The following is a 17,730-nucleotide window of genomic DNA, read 5'->3' on the forward strand; positions in this document are numbered from 1 at the left end:
CCGATTCATATGCAAAACTTTTAACACCCCGGGCTGACAGAGCTGCTGCTGCTGCGCAGCTATGGCACTCAGCAACAGGGCAGGGTGCCTTTCAAGCTTGTCCTGCTTCCTCTGCTCTCAAAATCAACTTCTCTCTCAGCAGTAAAGACACCCCACCTCAAAGCACATCTCAAAGGCTGTAAAAACAGGAGGCGTCATTTCTATGAATGAGATAGTTTTCGTAAGTGCAGATGCGGAAGCTGTTACCACCAAAATATTTAGGAAACTGGTGAAAGGAAACAGTCGAGCTGTAGCACAGGAACAGGTTCAAGCACTCGGCTCTGGCTGCGCCCTGAGCTGTGTCCTTGCCACGATGCAGAACTCCCAAGAAGATTTGACTGCACTCGGAGAAGAAGATGATTCCTTTGGGGAAGGTAAAGTAATCTTTTATTAAACTAATCCTTCTCCTACTCAGACTAGAGACCAGTTACTAGCCTGGGTGGTATTTCTTGTGTAAATCTGAAGTTGTCTGTGGGCTTCAAGGTCACAGGGTGACCAGACTCTTTTTCTCCTTAGAGAATGGAGAACAAAGGAACCATAGATACAATAAAAATACTTTCACACTGGTTCAGCAGCTTCTAGGAAGTTACTGCAGAAGAAAGCCGGGGGGACACCCAGTGTATTCTCTACAGTGGCTGCACTGTGCAAAGTAGCACATTGGGCATTCAACAGCACAGGTGCAGCTGTGGTTAAAGTGGTAGCAGCTCTTTATGGGGCTAAGGGTGACTTGCTACTTAAATTAACTGAGCAGAATTAGCATCCTTCTCTCCAACTGCCACAACCTGAGATACAAAGCCAGTGTCATAACTTCTTATCCTAAAACTGCTTCTGCTCGTGCTTGATTCCTGTTGCTTGCATTCTGTACCATCGTTTACATGTATATTGAGTACTATCAAGTCAAAATAGCAGAAACACAGATAAGAGGGCCCAGAGGAGGAGGAGGAAGAATCTGGCCCATGGTGTTCAATTTCTGCCGTTGTTCACTGCTCCCCTTTGCACTTGAGCCAGGGGGAGAACTTGCTCATGCAAATCTTCTCCCGGCCCCCAGCCCTCCACAGTTTCTAAGGGAGTTGAAGGCACAAAGGGCTGCCTGGATCCACTCCAAAGACTGTGAACCTTTAAACTCACTTTCAGCACAGCTTCAGCAAACCTCATTTAAACAAAGCTCAGCTGCGCTTGGTATGGAAAACTTAGCAGTGAATAGTGCCAAATCAAGTTATCTGAGCCCCAGTGAAAGGCATCAGCTCAGAAAAGAAAGCAGTCTCAATGATGTTCTCTCTGTACTCAAATACATTTCTCACGTCTCCATGCCACCACTTCTCACCCTGTATCCCAGTCTGGGCTCAGAAGGGCAATGAATTTGCTGACAGGAGAGGTCAGTGCATTTGCATTGTGGAAGAAATCCTAGTAGTCCAGGAAACACCTCATGCCAGTGGGCAAATCAACTGGCACTGAAAGTACCCCATTGCATTTGCTGCATCCTGCATTCAACACAAGTGGATGCTGCTTCCCAGGATAATCATCCACGTGCTCTGACTTGATATGGACATTTGCAATTGCTCTGAAGAGCCAGTGGGTTTTTAAGCTTCTTTGCTGTTTCTGAAACCTTTAGCTCATGTTCTTGATCAGAAATTTGGAAGGGAAGGAGAGAAATGTGGGCAGGTTAGTCGACATATATATTGTGTTATCTGAAGGGAATGATACACCACTTCAAAAATCTGTTCCAGCCTCTCAGCTAAGTTGTTTCTGGCAGGGCTGATCCAGAAACAGCTAGAGGAGGCTCTGCTTTTTCAAAGGCAGGAACATTTTAAAAACCTTTCCATGACCCTTCTTGGAGCAGGAGGTTGGAATAGATGATTTTCTGAGGTCCCACCCACCTAAGATATCCTTCGAGTCTATGAGTTGGTGACATCCTCTTCAACTCACCTGCGTGTAACTGGGAACAGTTGTATCCCAGCTGCTCTCTCAGACACAGGGATTGTTGGCTCCCAAACCTGCCAGCTGGAGAGCTCAAACAACACAGGCACAGTGCTAGACTTCCCCTTCAGTCCCCTCTCCTCGCTCTTGAATGGGTTAGCAAGGAAGCATTAACTTTCTGGCTGCTATTTCTGGAGCGCTGCTGACCCCGGACAACCCGGAGCGCTCCCTGGGGCTGGGCGGGATGCGGGCGGGAGCAGCGGGGCCCGTTTGGGTCCCAGGGCAGCCCCGCCCCGCTCCGCTGCAGCCTCAGGCGCCAGCCAAAATTTAGTCACAGCCAAAACTCAGTCGCAGATTTTCGGGCCAGATGGAGGCACTTGTCAGGCACTGAACTCCCAGCTCAGTGCAGACCTCAGCTCTTAGGGCTTGACCTATTTTTTATTATTTTCCACATCCACCTTGATTTGGAAAGTGATGATGGCAAATCTCTGTCCACCTTTTTAACTCATCCCAAGGCTTAGCTACCATCACAGTTAAAGACAGCTACATTTTAAATCTTCTAGCACTGATCTGTCTCTACTTTTTTGGAGTTAGTTTCCCTCCTGTCCAGGAGAGCCAAGATCTCACTATTGCTTGTGCATATAAAAATCTCATATAACTCTCTACAGGCAATATTCAGACCACTCTCATCTTTTGCCAAGCAGACTGTTATCAATGACTGTTTCCTTATAAAGTTTTAATCTGTTAAGCATTTTCATGGTTCTTGAGACCAGTCCCTTGGAGAGATGTGGACACCACCATGGAGCCCAGTGCTCCAAAACTGTCAGACCAGGGACAAATCCAGAAGTTACATGATGTGTTTACTCATACTTCTTAAGTATATATATAATATATCAGGATCAGTTCAAGGATCTGCTGAAGTCCTTTCAGGTTGCAGCATCACATGAGGGTTTGCTCTTCTCAGATTTTTCTCTTTAATCCTCAAGTCTTTCAGATTCAAATTTCTCAGGACAAAGTCGATGTTATCCTGTCAGGATGGCTTATCTCCCTTGCTCCCAGCTATGCCCATACTAAAACCAGATTATTCACCTCACTTCCTCAAGTAGTCTGTTTTCCACTTCTCCAGACATTGTGCCATCTGTGCCATACTCAGTCAATCACTGTTTAAAGTTCCCTTTCAGATCACTGACATAAAAATAGTTCAGTCCCATGGAGGAGAACCAATCTTTGTATGTCCTCTTTAGAAACTGGCATCTTTGATGATTTCTCAGCTGGGTTATGTGTGTAAAGATCTCATGCAGTACCAAATTCTGTTTCTTACTAAAGTCTGAATACACTATCAATACAATTATTTTCTCTAAAATCCTAATGATTGCCACTGATTGTACTCCATCTCCTTTAATTTTGCTTATATGACTTCAACATCAGCTATTCCTTAACAAGGCCAAGACCACTGCCAGCCTATCACATTATTAGTAACACAACATTATTTACAGCTCCCTGGAATTACTGTGGTGTTGCAAGTTTTCTGAAATGTCAACAAGAAGTTCCTAGGATAACTCTTCTCAAAATTACAGTTTTAAACTGTCTTCTGGGAAAGATCAAGGGGGAAATATTTTACCATTGATATAGACTGTCAGATGGCACTGATGTTTTCCCACATGCAAACCAAAACATTTGTTGAAAACTTCTGGGTTTTCTTCAGCATAATCCATAATGCCACAGTTTTTACTTGTCCTTCAGTAGGCATTGCTTTTCCTTATTATACCTTGAAATTGCAAGTCACAAAGCTGGATGTGACAAAATAGGCTAGAACTATCCTCACAAAAATGCAACAGGCATTCAAAGCTTCAAAATGTTCAACCTCAAAGAATCTTTGTTTGCTCTTTCCCTTGTTTTGTAATAACAGTGCCTTGCATTGACATGGTGCTCTCTCCTTCAGAGGTTTTGCAGAGGTTTTGCAGAGATTTTGCAAGTGACTGTGCTTATGTTCAGTGAAGAACTCCCTCTCCTCTGCAATGTGGTCAGTGTTGAACAGGGCACAGCTGTAATGTGGAAAAGTTTAAAAAATAAATTATTTTAGCCTTTTGAAAGCACAAGGAGTGATATGTTTAATTCCTTTTAAGCCCTACTCACTCTGTTAACTCAAAGCAAGTGCCTTCAGTTACTTTTACAATTTTGTTAGGTCAAATACCCACTTTGGGCAAAATACTGTTTAATTTTTAGTGACTCCAAGTGCCTGGGATTCTGAAGTTATATTTCATTAAAAAGAAATCCCTTCCACTAGCACTAGGCTTCCCCTCCTCACTGCAGCCTGCAGTGATGGTGTGGATTTCCCCTGGCTCTGTCTAAGATGAGGAGCCAAGCCCAGAGAGTGAGGGGCATTTGAGCACAAGTCACTTCTCTTGGCAGACCCTGGTTTCCCTGGGAGGAGAGCTGAGGGCTCACACAGAGCTGTGATGCCACTGCACCAGCACAGCCTCTGGCTGGGAGCAGAGGCTCAGCACAGCAGGAGCTCCTGGATCAAGCAGACACATCCATGAGCAGAATTTGCAAGCAGTCAGCAAACATGGCCAGCACATCACAGAATCATAGGATATGCTGAGCTGGAAGGGATCCATCAGGATCATCGAGTCCAGCTCCTGGCCCTGTACATGACAGCTCCAAGAGTCATACCTTGAGTATGACTCAAGTGCCCAAGAGCATTGTTCAAATGCTTCTTGAACCCTGTCAGGCTGGTGCTGTGACCACTTCCCTGGGGAGCCTGTTCCAGTGCCCAACCACCTTCTGGGTGAAGAACCTTTTCTTGATATCCTGCCTAAACCTCTCCTGACTCTACTTCATGCAGTTTCCTTGGGTTCTGTCACTTATCACCACAGAGAAGAGATCAGTGTCTGGCCCTCCTCTTTCCCTCACAAGGAAGTTGTGACTGCAATGAGGTCTCCCTTCAGTCTTCTTTTCTCCAGGCTGAATAGAACAAGTGACCTCAGGTGGTCCTCACATGGCTTCCCCTCAAGGCCCTTCACCATCTTCATAGTCCTCCTTTGGAAACTCTCCAACAGTTTAATATCTTTTTTATATGGTGGCACCCAGAACTGTCCCCAGTACTGGAGGTGAGGCTGCCCCAGCTCAGAGCAGAGCAGGACAATCCCCTCCCTTTCCTGGCTGGTGATGCTGTGCCTGATGCCCCCCAGGACACCCCTGGCCCTCCTGGCTGCCAGGGCACTGCTGACTCAGGTTCAGTTTGCCATCAACCAGGTTCCTTCCCACACAGTGCTTCTCTCCAGCCTCTTGTTCTCTAGTCTATACACACAACCAGGGTTGCCCCCTCCAGGGTCCAGAATCCAGCACTTGCCCTTGTTGAACTTCTTACAGTTGGTGATTGCCCACTCCTCTGATTTGTCAGGGTCTCTCTGCAGGGCCTGTCTGCCCTTAAGGGAGTCAACAGCTCCTCTCAATTTAGTGTTGTTGGCAAACTTGCTTGGTATTCCTTCGAGAATTAGGTCCAAATATTTTGTTAGCACCCTATCCACGCTGAGAATGCACAGGAAAAGTAGAAATTAAGCTGTGATTTATTGCAGATCTTTTCATGCAGCTGCTCTACACTGACCTCTCCTCACATCTCCATTTCCCACTTCCTATGTATACCCTCTGGTTGTACATGGGGTAACCATAACCTCCCTGTCAGGTCAAAGCCCACACAAAATCCTATCAGTGTTTCCAAATAATGGAGTAGAGAAACCAGCACTGTCTTTTTCATTACATTTATTAAGGGTGTGCTCCAGTTCAGTAGACCAGAGCCCCATTTTAGATGGTGCACTGCACAGAGTCAGAGTCCCAGGGCCCTTTCCTTGCCCAGGACTGACATGCTCCTTCTGGCATACAGATACATTCCAGCACTGCTGCCCATCAAGGCTCCTGTGAGAACAGAACTGCATCAAATGTTTAAGGTGCACTTCAAAAATGCAGCAGATGCCTTTGCATCCTTGTAAAGCCTGCCTGTCCTTTACAGGAGAGAAAAGAGCTTTAGTTCTGGGGTTTGGGACCAGCTCTGAGGCTTAGCTGAAATGAAAGGTAGCTGCTGTACATGATTATGTGCACTGCCTGCACATAGTGAAGTTAGAGATGTTAGAGAAAACTGAGGATAAAGCCTTGGATATTAACTTATAGTTGAGACTCTTTATTCAGCAGCAATTCATGTTAAGCAACTTTTCTCTTTCCCTGAAGCAATACTAGACACTGTGCTTTTCTTGGACATACAACTGCAGTGGCTTGTCAAATGTCACATGGGGCCATCCATGGCACAGCTTGTCTGTGACCCATGGGACCAGTTTTCTTTCCATTCTGTATCTGGCCCTGCTTTGGTGAGACCTCTCAGGTATGACCCCTCCCCACAGAGTACATCAAAGGGGTGTAACTTCAGGAGAATTGTTTTCTAATGATTCTCATGTGTTCATATCAGTATGGTATTCCAGCAGAGGCCCACCTCAGGGATATACAGAGATAATTTTTTTCCTATGTTTTCATCCCAGAGAGTTTGACACGGCTGCTTTTTATCCAGCATACCGGTTCCCAATACTTCAGGAGGCTGTTGTAAGGATGAACAGCCTTGCAATGTATCAAGCATGGGAGCTTCTTCTTCCTGACTGCTGGGAGACTGCAGATCAGTGTCCTGAAAACATTTACAGGTCCCAGCAGCCCTACTTGTCCTTTTGGCTTATCTCACATTCCTGGAGAAAGTGAGTGCTGTACTTGCTGCAGCCCAGAGGATGAGAAGTCCCATCACCAAGGCAACAGTATCTGCTTCATCCAGATAGATGGATTGTCGTGAGATATTTGGCCTGAAAACTCAGATTGAAGCACCTTTCTGCAGAGCATGATCAGACCTATTTTAACACACAGGACAAGGATGGCAAGGAAAAAAGGGTGCTGCCTTATGGAGCATTTTTGTTATTCCTGTTTACACTGAATGCTCCACTCACCTGCTTCTCACAGCTGCTTCATTCTGGTTGTGGTCCATGGGTGGACTCAGTTATGCAGACGGGGGCGAGAGCTTTTTGTGGTCAGAGGAGTCTGTGTGAGACGCCCACCCCACCCCAGGCGCCCCCACACTGACCCACCCGCAGTGCTCTGGAACTTCCAGCTGTCCTGGGCAGCTGGAGGATTATTTTTAACAGGGCATTGCACTCCATATATGAAGCAGAAAAGTTTGAGCCCATGATCCCCCAAATTAAAAAAAAAAAAAATTAAAAAAAAGATTGAAATGAGAGACCCTTTCTGCTTTGTTTTCTCCTGATTTTTTTAATTAAAACTTTTGATCTTTTCAGTGCTTCCTTCTCCATTTCTGGAAGGCAGCTTTTTTGGTTCATATCTGTTGATGATATTTCTAGATCACTAATAATAACAACAGTGAGGGGAAAATCCAGACCAAATAAACAAGTGGCATTTAACCAGCCCTCAGAGAAAAGAGGAAGGTATGTACAAGCCAGAGAGAAACCACTGATCAGGTGTGCTTGGGGCACCTTCTAAGCTTGCAAAACAAGTGTCACACCAAAGGCTGCAGCAAAGCTGCCTTTTTTTTCCACACATTTTCCCCCTCCTGGTTTTACAGAGCATCTTTACAAAGTTCCAAGAAACACGAGCTTTTTGTCGCTCAGTCCCGTCATTAAATTCACAAAATAAATGTGTCTTGGCCAACACGAGTGGGTGGCGTAAACAACTTCACCCCTTTAATAATTCGAGGCACGGCTCAGCCGCCTGTGAAATGAGCTTCCGCCTGCCTGGATGCTGAACCAAAGCCTTGCAGTCGGTGCGCCATGGGTGTGACAGGCACAAAACAAGCGGGTCAGGAAGTGCAGAGTTAAAAGGCGAGCAGTGAAAACAGTCTGTGTGTATGGATGGAGGGGGGAGAGAGAGGGAGAGAGTAGTCAAGCACTTGACAATGTCACAGAGGCCCTAAAAAGTTGATGGTGGGAAGATTTCCCATCCCAATAGTAGGATCTCTCCTATATCTCAGCATTGCTTGTGGGAGTGAGGGGTGTTGTCTGGCCACACAGAATTTTAAGCAGTGTGTTGTTGATCTGGCATCCAGGAGCAGGGAAATGGTTTGAAGCAGGGGTTTATGCTGTGAAAGAGTCCCTGATATTCCTGTGTCTTTGGCAACTGGAAAACCGTTGAAGCAAAAGTGCTATGGAAGTCCTGAGCATAAAAAGCTTCAATCTGCATAACTTAATGGGGGCTGGCATTGGCTTTCTCTAGTTTAATTGCAGGTAGTCTGGGAGTTGGAAAGTTCAGAGATGCAGAGCTTGGAAATGATAACTTGAGTTCTAATAATTGATAAAAAGCTTGGAAGACAAGAAGTAAAGTAGAAAGATATGAAGCCATGGAGAGAAAGAAAAAAACTGGTATTTTGGGGAAAAGCCTGCTGTGACCAGCCCTTGTCTGAAGAGATAAACACAGTGGATAAACACATCTGGCTGCACCCAAACTGGGGCAGTTTCAATGACCTCTATTCCAGCCTTCTCTGAGATTTAATGTTCTAGCTCCTTAAACTGGTTACTTTATGTTCCTCTTAGTCAATAATGAGTGTGTTCAAGAAGGAGGGAGAGCAAGGGTGGAAACAAGAAGCCCCTCCAGGTGCCAGTTCAGGGCATGGAAATAGGGATCCTTCCCTGCTGGCAGACCTGGGCTCTTTTGCTGACCATGGCAGTCCCCTGGTGCTAGCCTGGCAGCTGTGGGCACAAGTGTGGCTGGTGCCTGTCAGGGTCCAGAGCCCAGCATTCCCACCCACAGGGCAACAGGAGGCAGACCCACTGCAGCAGTGGGGCAGACTCATCGTTGTGATAGCAGGTTCAAGGAGGAAGCCCTGCAGGAGCTGCTTACCATTAAAGTGATATTTACTTGAGCTTTGCCTCTAAGCAGGATACAGTATGTAAGGTAATGCCCACATGGGCCTGGGCTAGGTTTCCTCAGTGCACAGTGATGCCTTTAGTCATGCCCCACTGGGAAAACTGCCTGCACTTGCTGCTGCTCTGTTGCACTGTGATGGGGGAGCTCAGCACCCAGGCTGCTCCTGCAGCTTCACTAACCAGAGCCCTGCCCTGGATTTACTGCCCATGTCACGGCATTGTGTGAGCCTGCCTAAATTAACCACAATCCATTCCACAGAAAAGAAAAGACACTCAAAATTGTCCAGCAAAATAAATGCTCCAGCCCAAAATCCCATGTGAAATGACCACCCTGGGAAGGAAACCCCAAAACTTCCCCAAAAACTCAGACAGAGCTCTCTGAGGTGACTATAACAGTGCACACAAGGGCTTGCAAAAGCTCCCCTTTCATCACAGGAACAGCTTGCTCCCAGGCCAGCCCTGCCTTCCTGCCCTCCCTGTGCCCAGCCCTAGGGGAAGTGACCTGCAATGATGAGCTTTTGTGCAACTGATCCTCTCTTCATGCTGTGTAACACCAGGGTGAAAAGCCCCCTTCCCTCCTCACTCCCCAGGGAGTGCACCTGTGGTTCAGGTATGGCAGCAGCTGAGTGGTATCCAGGAGGTTCCCTGGAGGGATGTCACAGTCACCTGTGGCAGAAGAGAGAGGGACAGCCTCTCTGAGGGGCTTGGCAGAATGGCTAAAAGCTCTGTGAATATATTCAATATATGTCATTAACATAGTCATTAAATTTTCAAGGACTCCTGCAGGACCTCAGGGAGATGAGATTATAAAATCTCACACATGAGCCCCACAGTTTTCTCAAATTTGTGATTAAGATGCCAGTAGCTAACAAGGCTGGCCAGCATTCAGGCTCCATGGCATAACTGTAGCTTTGTTCACATCCTTCTCATTTCATGGTAGCTCAGAGCATTGAAAGAGCTCAGTTGTGAACGTGGATATTGTCTATAAGGTACTGTGCTCTTTTTAGCAGTTGGTTGTGACTGGGTAGAAGTGCAGTTTGCCACCTGAGAGCTCCTGTAAGTTTTGGAGTCCTGCTCACTGCCTTCACTCTGAACTAACAGATTTCCTTTTCTTGAGGGTCTTGGAGAAGAGAGATACTTTATAGATGTAGATAGATTTGAAACCAGACAGCATCTTTGAGATCCTCCTCCAAACAGATGCTAGGAATGCCACATAGCAATCCCAGTGCACACTTAACAAGCGAGGCTCTTTATTTTATTTTTTTTATTGAGAGGGGTGGGAATGTTGAAAAGAATCCATACAAAATATTCTTAAAGAAAAAGAAAGCCACAGGAGGAGCAGAGCAGTCCAGCACTGCTGAGCTCAGCTGTGGAGTTGGATGTCAGTAGTTTTTTTTTCTAATTTCCCCCTTGAAACACAGGCAGCTCAGGACGTCCTGATGTGCTCTGCCTCCTCTGTCACTCTGGGGAGCTTCCTGCCCACTCCATTCCTGATGCCTGTTGTGAGCCAAGGAAGAGTTAGCTTAATCAGCAACACCAGCCTCTGAGTAGTGCCAAGTTGTTGTCATTAATCACTTCAAAAATCACTGCACTGAAAATAGTACACAGGGTCAGATGTTCAAAAACTGGCATGGTTTCACTGCTGTCATTTAATCTCAGCCACAAAGCCAGAACACACCCCTAAAGAAACACTTCTTATTTGCTTTACTTATTCTTTATGAATTTTAAATCCACTCACACAAAGCTGCTCTTCACTGTTCCTAGAGGAAATAACTGCTGTGAATGGTCAATCACCTCCAGGTGAAGGCAGGCTGGACCAACAAGGAACGTGTATCCCCCCAAGAGATGCCTGGGGGTGCTGGTCTGAGGGTTTGGTCAGAGCTTCTCTGTGCTACAGACCACCCTCCCTCCCTTGGAATCTCAGTCCAAATATTTGGCAGATGCACTTGGGGCTCATTACATTACAGAGGCAGCATGTTCACTGCGCTCCCCCGAATGGCATTCTGTGTGTGCTGCACTTGTTTTGTGTTTGCTATATTTAAGCCACAGAAATATGCGCTGGGGAGGAGAAGAGGGAAGTGGTGGTATCTTGGAGGCAGGGAAGAAATGAAAATAATTTCTCAAAGCTGCAGTCCTCTGTGCAGAATTTTGGCTCACAAGAAGGAAAGAGGAACACGGTCTCTGCACCAAGGACCTCGACAGGTCACTGTACTGCAGTTTTTCTGGGAATGATTACAAGGCAGCTCTGGTGTTACACTAACGTAAGTAAGGATGGAAATTGCTTGGAGCCTTTGCACCTGAGGACTCCTTCTGGGTTTCTGTTATGAAACTGCCTTGTTAGGGACATGCAGGAAGACCTGCATGCAGCACTGCAGAATTCATACATGGAACTAGATTTTTAAATGTCTGGCATTATTTGCTCCTTTGCTTGCTGCTTCCACCCCAGCCTTTGCAGCCTCCTTCTACCTGACCATCATTTTCCCCAGACCATGCTCATCATCCCTGCAGCTCCTCCCCTTCTTGCCATGACCTGTGGGGCTCACAGAGCAGTAGGAAGGCAGGGCCCGTCTCTATGCTGCTGCTGAGGGTCGTAGCAACACAGGCAAAAGTCCTGGGTACTCTTGACTTGCTCTTTCAGTCATGGACTGAGGATACCTTTGATGTTTGCTAACATGTCCTATAGTGTCTCGCCCCATATAATACATATAATATAATATATAATCCTTGGTCCTTCCAGGCCAATTGTCTGCTTCATATCACGGAGTGGAGAAGAACCAGAGTGCCTGTGCATGTATAAAGAAAGGTTTTCTCCTCCTCTGTGCTTTAGAGCTTACCCAAAATGTGTTTCTCAAATGCAGGTGAGGGTGCAAGGGGAGTATGGAGGTGAACATGGGCTGGGGTCACATTTTAACTGTAGTCCTGATGTCAGCAGCAAATTTCAGAAGCAGGTATTACTGCTTGATAACATGGGAAGAGATGGGCAAAGTTCCTAAGAGAGCCCCAAACAGATTCAGAATCTCATCCTGCTGTCATGATGGATGGTGAAGGTTGTGGCAGGGAGACTGTTCTGGGCATTTGAGAGCCAAGAAACAAGAGGCAAAAGAGATTACCCAATGATTCAAGAGGATCCCAGCAAGAAAGCTAGGAACGTATTGACTTTCTGTCTACAAAGCTGAAACTGTTCCTGGAAATGGTCTAACGGGGTCTTCTTGATCTTAAGCATGTTGGTTGTACTGAGACAGGTAGCCCTGAGCAGGAATCTCACATGCTGCAGACCCATGGAAAGCAATGTGTTCCACTGCCTGCACTCCTCTGGGCAGGTTGGTTTCATGGCTGTCCAGCAGCAGGACTTCAAGCCAGCCCATTATCAGCAGCATGGATGACACTGTCCTGCAGTCATACTCCCAAAAAGCAGGCTGATAGTGTCACACCTGTCTCTCCAGGTCTCCAATCCCCCCTATAATAGCTTTGATCATCTCATAGTATAGCTGACTTCCAGCTGTCCGGGAAAGCAAAAATTAGTTTACAGCATTTTTTCAAGTGCCTTAACTAGAAAACAAGGAATGATTTTCAAAAACAAAAGACAGGGGAAAATTAAGGATAGAGCTGCCGTACTAGACACACCATCCACAGACTTGGTGTGCACGTAAGAGCAGCTCAGCCAGCCCTGGTTGCTAAGCAGTCTGAGAAACTGGAATGTGCTGCTCCCTCCAACCCTGCATGAACATTGCCACATAAAACCTGCCCAGAAGAGGCATCAGTGCTGATTTTGAAACAGGTTCTGGGGAAAAAAATGCAATTGATGGCTCCTTCGTGCTGCTCCCCAAGTTATATATGTGAGGATAGGTAGGATGTATGCTTGTGCATACACCTCCCAAACATCAAATGCTGCCAGATGCACAGGCCATTGTGGGAGGTGTTCTTGATCTGAAGGCAGCTATCTCAGACCACCACAAATGCATCCAGGTGAGACAAAGAACAGGTAAAAGAAGGATTACCTAGAGAAAGTGTTCTCTCTGTAGTACACCAAAAGCTAAAGGTGACTCCCCTCTCTGTTCTTGGCCCTCTCCCTCTGTATCCATATCTGTTCCTTGACATACCAAGTGTGTCCTGACCTCCACGCCACAGGACACAACCTCTGCATTATGATTCGGTCATTCCCAAAGATCCAGCTGTGCTGAGCATCTGGCCAACAGTCCCAAATGGAATTTTTTCCCAAATCATTTCAGAAGATCAGCACTAGTAGCTTTTCCCCACAGTGCCCCAGAGCAGCAAGTGGAAAGACTTGCAAAAGCACCATCATGAGAAATGAGGAACTTGAGGGTGGAGCAGCAAAATAGTGATGGGAAGTAAAAGGGGGGAAATGGTTGCACAGTGGTTAGAAGAGAGAAAAACAAGTGGGTATCAAACTCTTCTGGAAAGAGAGCAAGAAGTGTTACAGGATGACAATGAATGTGCAACAAACTGGACAGAGAAGGTCTAAGTACAGGAATGGAGTCAATCCAAAAAACAGCATGGGCAGGGTGAAGTAGGAGAATTGTGGCTACACTTTAATATGTATAGTTGGAAAGAGTAATGGCAAACTTGCATACAGTCAGAATGTTAAAGCTCATATCTCGCTCATAGCAGGGGTCAGGGTCTTGTCTTTTACTTCTCCCCTAAAAGCTTTCCCAAGTGATGGTTCCAGCACCTGCCATGTTCCCCACTCTCAAATATGGTAATTTACCTATATTTTTGGACCAAGATCCCCAGGTAAGAGCAGTCAGGTTTGCACCCTGTCTTCCCACAGAAGACTTCCCTGGGTGTGATACCTGCTGGAGATGTCCTGTTGGGTGTCCCTCAGCAATATGAAGATGCCTTGCGCATCCCTTCTGAGCATGGGAGTTACACAGAAACACAGCAAAGACAAGTTACATCAGAAAAAAACCAGGTATAAATTGTCTTCCTTAAAGGCTAGGGCAGGCCTCATCTACCTCAGACATCCAGAGCTCAAAGCTGTGGTCTTGCCCAACCATCTCCCCACATCCTTTGCCTCCTGCTGCTCTGAACATGCTAACAAGAGAGCTCCATGCAAATTGCTGTCTGCAAGGCCTGCCCAGCGAGCATTGCCACCCACCACCAGTCCTTGCTTTCAGGTGAATGAAGTTCACCCAGGCCTAAGTCTTTGTATCTGCATAACAGACACATACCCCCACAGCCAGCAGGGAAATTTCAACAATATCCCACTTTTTCCACACAGAGCCCTCCCGCACAGTATCTTATGGGGAAAAGAGAGTTTCCCCTGGACCTCTGTCCAGACTGCTGGGTTGTGCTCCCCCTTTCCAGGTTTGTCTAGTCTGAAATGGACCTGAAAGCCTCTGGCTCTCTTGATTCAGGGGATTCAGTGGCCTGGAGTCTGTGTGGCAATAGGAAAAGTGAAGTACTTTTCAATATATCCACCCCCCCAGAGGGATGTGTAACTGATGCATATCAGCCAGAAAATCCTGCTCAGCCCTTTCAAGAAGCTTTCAGTGCTTGGGAGGAGCAGAGCATTTAGGTATTCTCAGACTATAATCTCTTCTCTGATAATCCTGATTTACTCTTTGGCCTGGAAGCAAAGGCTAATAGAAAGCAAAGTGCTTTGGCAAAGCTCAGCAGGTAATTTAGTAGCTCTGGTTTAATTGTCTCAAGTATAATGTGGGGTTACCAGTGCTGAGAATTAATGTTTGTGAAGGTGCACTGGAGATGTCTCAGAGACAGAAGTAGACCATAATTGTCAATTACTGCTTTGAAAAGGTCACTGTTTTCTGAAGACAAAGCTAAAATCAGCTGTTGTCACTTAGAATTTCACTGGGGACACTCATGATGACCTATTTTTAACATAACAGAAGATTACACTGCAATACCGTGAATAATTTATAGGCGTAGTAGCATGATCACAGCCACAATACAATGGCAGCTTCAGTTCCTGCCAGATGATGGAGGGAGACAGAGCTCTCTGGCAATTTCCACTGAATTAGCAAAACAAGACACACGTGGAATGACTGTCCCAGCCTTTCAAAAGCATGTGTGTCAGGATGAATACATGTCCAGAAGGACTAAGTGGGGCAAAGATTTTATCTAGAGCATCCATCAACCTACTCAGTCTCCCAGCTGTTTCAACAAGCACTGGGGGCAGAGAAGTGGGAGTGTGTGTAGGTCTTGGTGTGATGGAGAGGAGGAGAGTACCCTTCTGCATTTGCTATGCTAAATATTGAGAAATCAAGAGAAACAGCTCATACATCCCTACCACATGTATTTGCATAGGATAGAGGATATTTCCTTGAAAGAGGAGGCTGCAATATGAATGAGGTAATTTGCATCTGCAACCTTAAGTTCTAAAAATCTTCTGCAAGATAAGATCAAAAAGGCCAGAGGGAATTGGTAACAATTGACCAGAAATGTAGGAAGCTCCAGGTTGAAGTAGGATGTTGCAATTAGTCTATGGCACTGAAAACCTTTAACAGATAACCAGGCTTCCACAGTGAGAGCTGCCACCCCCTAAAAGGCTGAAATGGACTCAAACACATATTAAGTGTGCATGATGAGACATTTATAGCTTTCAGCGTTGCCACAAATATTTCCTCTCCTCTTTCCCTGGCATTCCATAGCCCAAAGTGCACAGCTGCTTTTTCCAGAAAGCGATTCATCTGCCTTTGCCTCAGAGTTCACATCCTGTGTGACACACATGAAATGGGGGAACAGTTGATTCAGTCAGAGATGTAGAAAGGTCACCCTTAAAATTTTGCCTTGGAGCTACAGCAGTGACACTGTGTTGGCACCAGCCCCTACACTTTTTCTAGTGGAGAAATGGGTGCCTCTGGAAATACCACAGCCGTGATTGCTGTAAAGTCCATCTGAACTCAGAAACCTTGGAAACGGCCTCTAGACCCCAGAGGTCCCCACACCAGTGTGAAGAGCATGCTTCTCTGCTTTGACTAAATCTGGAGCAATTTTGTCTCATTTCTATTTCTAAGGCTGCAGGATTTATTTTCAGCATACAATATAAATAACTCATATTCATTGTTCCTGCTAAAAATTACTTAAGATGATAGGTCATCTGGAATTGGCAGCTTGGATTTTTTATTCAGGGACAGTTTTGGGGATTGCACAATGCTCTGCAAAACCTAGCTCTGTCTTCCTTGTCATTTGCTTAACTTCTTCATACAATATCAGCCTCTGTGTGACAGGTCAGTGTACTCAATGAAAACAAAGTGGTGATTCTACCTATCCTGACCCAAATGGCGAAAGATACAGGGATATGGGGAGGGTATCGGCATTGACTTCTCAAGCCTCCTTGCAAATTGTGTCTGTTTATGAACCCCATAGATTTGCCAGGGATTCCCCCTGCCCCTTACTCCCTCCCCCAAAAAAGAACCACTTGCAGCTGTTTAAGAGGCACAAGGGGCTTGTTTGAAGGACCCTACAACAGCTTTAAATGCTGGCAGAAGAACAGCAAATCATATAGAAAATACAACGTGTGTTTGGTACTTCTGTTGGCTGATGTGAAGTCCAGTATTAAAGTCACAAAAGAGAAATTAAGAAGTCCTAAGGGTGGCAACAAATATATGCAAGATCCATACCTCTAGAGAGATATATTGATAGTAAATAGGACTGTGTATTTTGGAAGGAACACTAAATTTGAAGAAAATAGCTCACAGTCTCTGGGAAAATACAGCCTTTTTTTCCTTGGGGTAACAGAAAAGATGCTAAAAGGAGGAAACGCAAGGTCCATTCATTGTATTGTTCTTTCATTTATATTCGCCTTTAACTGCTGTCTTCAGCCCGCCCAACATCCAAATTTAGAGCTTTCATGCACACTCCTGACGGCAGCGGAGGCTGCAGCGAGTGGTCCACCGGCCGCGGGGAAGGCAGGCGGCGGCAGCCCGCTCCCTGCCCTATTCCAGGCACGAAGGGTCAGAGGGATTCTGCACATGTTCCGCCTTTGGGACAAACGGCCTGAGCGGCCAGACGCGTCGAGCGAAAAAAAGGAAGAGCAGCGCGGCCGCGTCTCCCAGAAAGGTACGGAGGCACCGGAGCGCCGCATCCCGCGGGGCCGGGCCCGGGGGCTCCGCACCCCCGCACTGCCCGCGGCTGGGGGCTGGGGGCGGGCGGCAGCGGCACCGCCTCCGCCGCTTCCTCCGCCCCCGCCTCCCGCCCGCCGCGGCTCCGCAAGGAAAAGCCGGCCGCGGCTCCGCTCCCTGCCAGAGCGGCGGTGCGCGGCCACGGCAGGCGAGCTGTCCTCGCTTCTCTTCGTTTTAGATTTTTAATTTCATTTTAAAGCTTTAATTTTATCCTTTTTGTTTTTAGAAATTATTATTCGGTGTTTGTTAGTTTTGCAGCTGCGGGCGCTGCCGCCCGGGATGGGGCACCGCGGTGCCCGAGGAGCGCTGGGCGGCGGCGGGCGAGCGGCGTCCCGGAGCGGGCTGTGAGCCGCGGCAGCAACAGGTACCCGGCCGGGCTCCCGCGGGGTGCGGGGCCCGAGCCCGCGGGGGAAGGCAGGAAGAAACGAGGGAAGGAAAGAAGGAAGGAAAGGGGCGCTGCCGAGCGGGGACGTGGCCGGGCGCAGCTCCGGGGCTGCGGGGCTGGAGAGCCGCGCTCACGGGAGCGGGTCCCGACCCCGCTCAGCTGCCGCCGGCGGCGGCAAGGTTTTGAGAAGGGCAGAGGTGCTGTTTTGGGGTGTCTCGGGCGTGGTGTTAGGCTGTGATTGTGAAGAAAATCTTGATCGTGGTTGTTCGCTGAGGGACATGAAACTAGCTTACAGAGCGTGGAAGTGCTTAGCCCTGTTTCCATAAAAAAGTCTCGGCGTTTCCTTAGGTCTTGACTTTCTATTTCCAGAGGGCTTTTA

At 47.0% G+C, this 17,730-nt stretch overlaps 1 protein-coding gene across 1 annotated transcript in view; it reads left to right on the forward strand.

Moving 5' to 3' along the window:
• Window positions 1-286: 286 nt before the first annotated feature.
• RIPOR2 (RHO family interacting cell polarization regulator 2) overlaps window positions 287-17,730 on the forward strand; it is a 68,770-nt gene continuing 51,326 nt past the window's right edge. The window contains exon 1 of the mRNA XM_058822978.1: window positions 287-413. Coding sequence (XP_058678961.1) covers window positions 353-413 — 61 coding nt within the window. The 5' untranslated portion in view covers window positions 287-352. The remainder of the gene's footprint in view (window positions 414-17,730) is intronic.

The sequence above is a fragment of the Ammospiza caudacuta genome, chromosome 1 (assembly GCF_027887145.1).
Source record: "Ammospiza caudacuta isolate bAmmCau1 chromosome 1, bAmmCau1.pri, whole genome shotgun sequence".
NCBI classification, from domain to species: Eukaryota; Metazoa; Chordata; class Aves; order Passeriformes; family Passerellidae; genus Ammospiza; species Ammospiza caudacuta.